The sequence below is a fragment of the Montipora capricornis genome, chromosome 11, assembly GCF_036669925.1.
Source record: "Montipora capricornis isolate CH-2021 chromosome 11, ASM3666992v2, whole genome shotgun sequence".
Taxonomy (NCBI): domain Eukaryota; kingdom Metazoa; phylum Cnidaria; class Anthozoa; order Scleractinia; family Acroporidae; genus Montipora; species Montipora capricornis.
The window spans coordinates 18,245,056-18,253,481 of NC_090893.1; the positions used below are offsets into that span (position 1 = coordinate 18,245,056).

Genomic DNA, 8,426 nt, shown 5'->3' on the forward strand with positions numbered 1-8,426 from the left:
GCAAAATGTTTTTCAGACCCAGTCCACCCAGAATTTTCTCTTAAAAACATTCCAAATTTTCACAATGCACGGAACTCTTCGTTTAATTCGAAGATCTCTGTACACACCCACTAAACAGGTGGGTAAGATTCACCTCTCGAGAATGTCGTCAAAACCAGTTCGTGCCCTTATCATGGGCCCTCCTGGATCTGGTAAAGGGACAGTTTCTGAAAGGATCGTCAATACCTTTTCGGTGACTCACCTTTCTAGTGGAGATGTTCTGCGCTCACAAATTAAGGAAGGTACAGAGGTTGGCTTAAAAGCGAAGGAGATCGTGGAAAAAGGAGGACTTGTTCCGGACGAGATCGTGATCGAACTTATTTTGAACAAGATGAAAGAACTAGGTGAAGGAAGTTGGCTTTTGGATGGTAAGACTTTCTGATAAATTTGAGTTTTGTATACACTATCCCTACTGGACCGGATGACTACAGCCCCATTATCGAAAAAGAAGTCTCGCAAACTAGTTCTTGATGAAAAGAAACTGTCCACTACGAAGTATATTTATTTTTAAATCCGTGTTTAAGTTAAATAGATCGGTGTTTCTAGACGTAAGCTTACGTTTGAGAGATCGTGTTAGTACAGTACTAGTTTAAACTTCAAATAATTGGTCTCTTTTCCCGATGGAGACTACCGTTTTCAAGAAACGTCTTGATCTTAAGCCGCTTACATCTGTTTCAAGTAAAGTGTCTGAAAAAACTTGATCGCCACGAATTTGAAGAGACAAAAGCTTTGTTACTGGATAGGATGTTTGTTTTATACTCTATGATGATATTTTCACGTTGTTTTCTCCCAAAAAAGGGAAACAGGTTTTGTGGGGTAGGAAAGGAGATTTTTCACACAGTAGGCATGACTGCTTAATTATTCATTGACTTTTGTGCCAGAAATTGTATTAATATTCATTAAATGTTGACCTGATGAGCTAAATCTATAATTGAATGAACAGTATGTACAGTGATTTTAGTCATGCATTTCTTAATAAAAGCTCTCAAATTATTAATGAAATATGACATGAACTTTGCGTAACATCAACAGCCCATGCCACACTTCAGATTGCACTGTTACTGTTATCAGCCTTAAGTGTACCTTATGATTTGTTCTGTTACCCTCAGCTGCAGGAGAAGAACTTTATAGGATCTTTAAGGATCTTCAAGGATCTTTAAAGATCATTAAGGGCCTGCAAATGATGATGAGGATCCTTCAAGGTTCTAAAAAGTCTTTATCATAGACAATGTTATAAGGTGGATTCAGGAGATCCTATAAGAATCAGTGGGGATCCTGTGAGAATCTTGCAAAGATCCAGATGAAAAGAAGATCCAAACTCTTGGCAACAATCCTTTAGGATCTCTCAAAGGTTCTACAAGGATCCTTTGAGGATTTTTAACAAGATGGCCGAAAGATCCTCAAAGATGTCATGAAGATCTTTGAAAGATCTTTGAAGAAATGTTCAGAACATTAAGCACTTAATGACTGGCCCCAAGGGAAACAGTGAGTTTTGTTTCCCCGAGACCCTAACGTTCTCCATAACACTTCAACCTTGGTTATTAAGCACTTAATGACTGGCCCCAAGGGAAACAGTGAGTTTTGTTTCCCCGAGACCCTCAATGTTCCCCAAGGCAAAGCCGAGGGAAACATTGAGGTCGAAGTTGTTGTTGCCCTAGGGCGTCATGACGTTTTGACCAATGACACGTGATACGTTCTCCTCCAATCAGAAAACGTATTTGAGTTGGGAGGTATAACAATAATAATTATTATTGAACGAAATTATTACCGGTAATGGCTATAATTGGATTGTGAAAGTCTGGTTTTGTGGAAAAAAAACATCAAGTTGGCCCACAAAAATGCAGTGATTCAAATAATTTATTATTGCTACTGGTCAAGAAACCCTGATCATTCACAACTCCCTCATCAATGAATCCCAAACTGTTACTTTTTCAGGTTTTCCAAGGACAGTCATACAAGCAGAAAAGCTGAGTGAAAAGCAGGAACTTGACATTGTGGTTAACCTAAATGTTCCCTTTGAAACCATTATTGACAGAATTTCCGTAAGTCTAATTCATCCTTCTACATGTATATTAGGATTTAGCAAGATCTCTGTTTGGTCATCTTGGAAAAGTTAACTTTGGTCTTGTATGCCCATCATCTTCTAACCATTCTTACTTACATGTACATGTAAATCTCAACCAAAAGAAACGATGGATACACCCTGGCAGTGGGAAGACTTACAACTTGGATTTCAGTCCACCAAAAGTTCCAGTAAGTGTATTAACTCTTTTTTGTATCTCTAAGATAGTCAGTGTTCTGTTAATTCATGATTGGTCAATTTAGTGAGCTTCAAATTTCTAAAATATGGCTCACTTGTTTATAATCATTATGTTAGCTTTCAAGTGCAAAGATAATTATAACTATCTAAGACCAACCTCATCTTCCTGGCAACGTCGACATTGCAACATATTGTTTGCTATTGGTAATAACATTTCTTTCCGATTTAATGTCCATAGGGAAAAGATGACGAAACCGGAGATGATCTTGTTCAACGTGATGACGACAAGGTCTGGTTCTTATTATTCATTTTAATGAATAATTAATTCAGTTTAATTCACCTAATCTTAAATCTGTTTTCCGTATGAATTAAAGGATGATGAAACACTTGAAACCCAATGGCAGTATAAAAGATTCACTAGTATTGTCTCTTATTTCTTTAACATAGCCTGAAACTGTACGACAACGGTTGACCCAGTATGAAAACATGACAAAACCACTGATAGATTTTTACGAGTAAGTATAGATCTCTTACTATTGTGAGGATGAACAAAGGCATCATTGTCTGAATAAATTTATGTGTGTTCCACCTGCAATGCGGACCATCCAGTGCTATTGTCTCCCTTGCTTGGCATGCCTCCTTGTTTGTGCGATTGGATTTCTTTATTATAATAATGAACTAAGCTGAGGTGTGGAAAACTCTGATTAGTGCCCATTGAAGATCCAGACAGTGCACAGATTTTCAACAGTGACTCTTAAATTCTCTGAAACACATGTGTTTTTAATATTATGGCTAATTAAGGACACCCCGTAGACGTCCCTGGGAAAGGCACTTGGTTAACATCATGGGTTAACCTAATGTTAGTTTTGGGAACATTTCAGTTTTTCTTTTGCGAAGGTTTTTAATGAGCTCCTTGGTGTCTGAAGACATTTGTCTAGCCATCACATCTGATATTGGATCCATTTGGCCATTGTGAAAAAAAAGATAGCCATACAAATCACTTACTTACACGAATCCATTATTTCTTGTCTTTGCAGTAAAAAAGGTTTACTGAAGTCATTTTCTGGTACAGAGACAAATGTTATATGGCCCAAAGTCAAAGACTATCTTTCAGAGAATTTCTTCAAGCAATGAATGAAAACCCTTTTTGGTAGTCTGTATATAATTCATAAATGTGCAAGTATAAATTTTAGACCCTTTTAAATAATAATTATTAATTATTATTATTATTATAGGTAGAGATTTGTCATATTCAATTGGTAAATTATTACTAATAATCGTAATAATAATGAAGCCCGGTTACAATAGAGATCTTCTAATTAGGTATTCTTAATAAGTGTCATTAATTTTATAAGCCTTAAAGTACTGTAATTTGCCCGCACGTAGGGATAATTACACAGACAAATGATATTATAGAGAATCATCATCGCCTTTACCGAGACGGAAGGATAAAATTTGCGTTTTATCAAAAATTTAAGGAACTTAACTTGATTTATCTCAAGATAGAGACAAGTTTGAAAACTAAAATTATCATTTTTTTGTGACAAGGCAACCAGGGCCGTAGCTAGTAACAGGCAAACCGAGGCAATTGCCTCAGTAATTTGTTTTTCGTTTTTATTGTTTATAGTCGTCATAAACACCCTAAATGCCTAGGAAGAGAATTTAACCACAGACACTGCCTCAGTCAAAATTCTTTCATGGACATTGCCTCAGTCTTCACTCTTTTCTGGCTACAGATCTGACAACATGTTCAGGGGTTAATTTGCAAACAAACAAAAGAATACCAAAATGGAGGCTATTTTGGAAGAGGGTGTATAAGGTCAGTTTTAAACTTCGCATTTTACAAGTGCCGAATCTAATGCAAAAGAGAAAAATCTATTGTTTTAGCTCATTTCCATTAGATTCGGCACATGTGAAATGAGACGTTTAAAACGGGCCTTAAACAAATTATTGCAAATAAAGAAAAAGAAACGACCAATCACAATGGACGCATTCTTGTGCAAATAACCTGGAATTAGCCAATAAAAAATCGAAGAAATGACTTGTAAGTTGTTAAATAGGTGGGAAAGTGTGCACGTGCAAGTCACGTTTTTGGTTTTGCTTTTCATTGGTGGAAAAAGTGGCGCGAAATTTTTCACCCTATCACTAGCTAAGCAACAGGGATTTCCACGCTCAATTGAAATTCTTGTCAAGTCTTGATTATATCAAATCATTGTCGTTTCCTTGTTCAGAAATTAGAGTTAGAGACATTTGAATATTTCTCTCAAGGTATTTCACGTCTTTCTGAGGCAAAGAACAGTAAATGTAGTGAACAAGAACGTCGCCTTTGGGTGAAAAAGTATGAACGTTAACCTTAGGAATGAAATTGTAATTAGGTCCGAATATGAAGACTTACTAGTCAAAGAAATTTGAATTTGACCCTTATTTTTAGACAGTTCTACTATTCCTTAATACTTATATAAAAAAATGTGAAGAAAAAAGTTATTTTTCTCTCTCTATTTTGCGTTGTTTTCTGTGAGTGTCTCCAAATATTAGAGAGGTTTAGCAAAGACAACGGCGACGGCAACGAGAACGTCTCAAATTTGCATATTCAGTGGGCTTTGCACGCTCTGCACGTGCGTTTTTCACTTTGGTTCATTTCTTTGCCGTCGTCAGCAAAACAACAACGTGAAATAGCCAATTTTGAGGTTTTATGAAGAACGTCAGGGCTTGAGGATAAATTTCAATTTTCTGCCCTAAATCAAGCGCCGCTCATAACGATTTCATTCCTGAGGAACTGCCACACCTTAGTCATATTAAAAAAAAAACTTGGAATTGTCGTGAAGTGATTACAATAATGAGAATTTATCTTTTGAGATGACGTTCTCGTTGCCGTTCCCGTCGGTTTCAACATCGGGTCTTAAAGATTCAAAGACTTGGACCGTGTCACGTTATTTTTAGGCTTGTTCTAAGTAATAAAGACAAGCACCAACAGAAACCAAAAAGAAAACAAGTTTCATTACCAAGAATCGTATCACTACTACTTTGTCATCTATGGTTGTGAATATGCAATCATAATATGGATAGCGCATGCTGTAAGACGTACAGTGTCCCTTGAAAACTTTTTACGAGATTTTTAACTTGTACGACGACATTGTTACACAATTGTGGATCTTGGATTACTTTTAAGATAGTAAGTGATGATGATAGATTATAAACTGGAGATGGTTTGTATATTGGGAAAAGTATTTTACCGTTGTATATCTCCTTTGATATTAAAAAATAATACCACAGTAAACCAGGTGTAATTATTATCTGCCCTGGGCGTTTTTTTGTTGCCATTTCCCTGAGAGGAAAATTGAGCCAAAAGCTTTTGAAAGACAAATCTAGGTTCCTTGTAATATGTAAAGACTGTCTAAAGAGATGTTTTTATCACCTGGTAGAATTTTGATCTGTTTGGACATCTGACCTGAAAATTGAAAAGTCCGAAAATTTTAGGGAATGAAAATTGCTAGAGGAAAGTTACCTTCTACGAACTTCCTAGAGAATCATTTGCTCATCCGAAACTGCTAGGTGACCTTTTTAAGTGCCAAAAATTGCAAAAATATTCCTTCCGAGAACGCAAAGGCATGCAAAGGGACTACTTTCCCCCTGGTTGCGAATCTTTTTAGTAAAGAAATCTATAACTGTTTGGCAACGTAGAACCGAAATTCTTAGAACAGTTTGAATCTCCCGAACACACATTTCACCGAAGATTATCGTTGGGTGCCTCTGTAGAGATTCTAAAGTTCGGGATTCTCTACAATAGCATGAAGGTGTGATGCAAGCTAAGCAGTACGGTGATTCTTGTTACAGCTTCAGCTATATACCGTACCTGATGAACACACTAGCCAGGAGAGTCAAAGACTTGGGAAGTAGCTCGTATTTTTTAAATTCAAAATTACATTCATTTATCTTCAAATCAGAGTAGCATCGAACTACGTCGGATTGTCAACCGGGTTGCAGTGTAAACCTCAGGTTTACTAAAGACACCCTGTCTACGCGAGCAACTCGATTTTTATGTGACAATTTTTGTGACGATGTTAATTTGCTCGTGTACGAGAAGATTTGACCAATTTTTATGACAATGTATTTGCTGAAAAGCTGGCGTGTTGAGTTTTATGTGACGAAACAAAGTTGTCAAATACGAAAAGTTGCTCGTGTAGACGACGTGGCAAATTCCTGCTTCTTCGTGAGCGCCATTGGAGAACGACCACTCCTCTAGGCAACCTTGCCTTGTTTCTGCTTTATCTCAGTCTGCTGTACAATGCTGACTGACCCACTTAACTGCGAATTGTCAACAATTATTTGTTTTACTTTCAAATGTATTTGATTTGTATGTTGCATAAAAATTGCTCGTATTGATCGACGGGACTTAGGCAGCGTTTACACGAATGCGGTTTCATTTGTAACCGAGGCACCGTTTACACGAACGCGGTTTCATTTGTAACCGCATCGATTTCGCTGCGGTTACACCTTCCGTTTACACGACACCGATCGAGACTGTCATCGAAACCGTGTCGATTTGAAACCGCTGCCAAAAGTGGAGCGTTTTCAAAACGGTGCGGTTTCATCTGTCGTGTAAACAGCGAAACCACATCGCAATGAATACGGTTACTATTTTGGCGCGAAATTTGCATGTTCAATTCAAAATAGTGAATTTAGGACGTAGAGCAGCGCTTGCTTATACCATCACGACTTGGATTTTCTGGCGAAAACGGTTCCGTGTAAACACTTACCAAGCGCATCGATTTTGACGCGGTTTCAAAGTCCGTCTCGACGTGAAACCGCGTTCGTGTAAACGCTGCCTTAAACAACCTAAGGCGCTGTTACACTGTGCAATTTTTCGTGCAACTTGTCTTGGATCGCCACTGCCAGACAAGTCGCACGAAACATTGCCCAATGTAACACGCCTTGCAACGGCCAAAAACGTTGCGAGACAAGTTGCAGATACCGTTTCGGAAAGTAGAATTATTGGGTTCTACTTTCTGCAACGCTTCGTGCAACGTTGCGACGAATTTCAATCATAACAGGGAGCTTAAGCAACGACAACGGCGACGGCAATGAGAACGTCATCTCAAAATATAAATTTGCGTCATTTTAATCGCTTCGTGACTATTTCAACGTTTTTAATATGACAAGGGTGTGGTAATTTCTCAAAGATGACACCAGTTGGAACGGCACTCCATTTTAGGAGAGAAAATGAAAATTTATCCTCAAGTGCTGACGTCTTCATAAAACCAAAAACTTGACTATTTCACGTTGCTGTTTTGCTGACGACGGCAACGAAATGGACAAAAGTGAAAAACGCACGTGCAGGGCGTGCAAGGCTATTGTTTTTACCCTCTAAATATGCAAATTTGTGACGTTCTCGTTGCCGTCGCCGTTGTCGTTGCTTAAGCTCCCTAAGACGTCTGTCCTGCAACGGTTTGCCGCACCAGCCAATGAAAATGTTCCTTTAAGCTCGTGTGATTTATCGAAAACGAGACAAGTTGCAAGAAACGTTGCCTGGTGGAACGCCCACGAGTTTCGAGACAAGGTGCAAGAAAAATTTCGCATTTAGTCTTCAGTTTATTTGTGACAGAAGTCTCAGCTTTTTAAAGCGGAAATCTTCTTCAGTTTGCGCAAACTCAGTATTGCGTTAGGATAACTTCGGATCTTATGTCTGCGCGCTAAGTGACAGGACCCTGAAATTAGAGATTGAAATTTTTGTCGCTATGCACCTGTCTCGCAAAAGAGGTCGAAGAAGTCTTCGTGAATGACACAACCGCCCTTGCCGCAGCATAAAAACCACCTAATGGTGAGATCAAGCAATTAAGGACGGTGCCTACTAATTTCACAAGGTATTTTTGCCCCGTTTATGATTATGCAGGGAAATGTAGATCTTAACAAGTGTTATTGATACTCCAAAACGAAAATTGGGGGTTAACCACACATTTTCAAAGATAATTGATGAATAATCTTTGTAAAAAGCTTTAAAATACAAAGCAATGTATGGCGGTCTTTCTCAAATGAAAAATTTAGTTCTCTCTCAAAAATTCAGGGTTACCCCAATTTCTTTTTGGATACCAAGAGTACTTACTAAGATCTACTTTCTCCGGATAGTTTT

General features: G+C 38.0%; 1 protein-coding gene across 1 annotated transcript; it reads left to right on the forward strand.

Annotated features, from left to right (window-relative positions):
• Positions 1–38: 38 nt before the first annotated feature.
• LOC138024019 (GTP:AMP phosphotransferase AK3, mitochondrial-like) lies at positions 39–4,797 on the forward strand. Its single transcript, XM_068871112.1, has 6 exons — positions 39–407; positions 1,975–2,081; positions 2,227–2,292; positions 2,538–2,588; positions 2,747–2,814; positions 3,337–4,797. Exons 1-6 carry the CDS (start codon positions 65–67, stop codon positions 3,431–3,433), a joined length of 732 nt encoding a protein of 243 aa, XP_068727213.1. The 5' UTR covers positions 39–64; the 3' UTR covers positions 3,434–4,797.
• The last annotated feature ends 3,629 nt before the right edge of the window (positions 4,798–8,426 follow it).

Excerpts from the sequence above, each read along its gene's own strand:
- LOC138024019 (XM_068871112.1), top strand. The coding sequence starts at position 65 with ATGCACGGAACTCTTCGTTTAATTCGAAGATCTCTGTACACACCCACT. Across the intron at positions 408-1,974 it reads AGGAAGTTGGCTTTTGGATG|GTTTTCCAAGGACAGTCATA; the intron begins GTAAGACTTTCT and ends TTACTTTTTCAG. Across the intron at positions 2,589-2,746 it reads TTCAACGTGATGACGACAAG|CCTGAAACTGTACGACAACG; the intron begins GTCTGGTTCTTA and ends TCTTTAACATAG.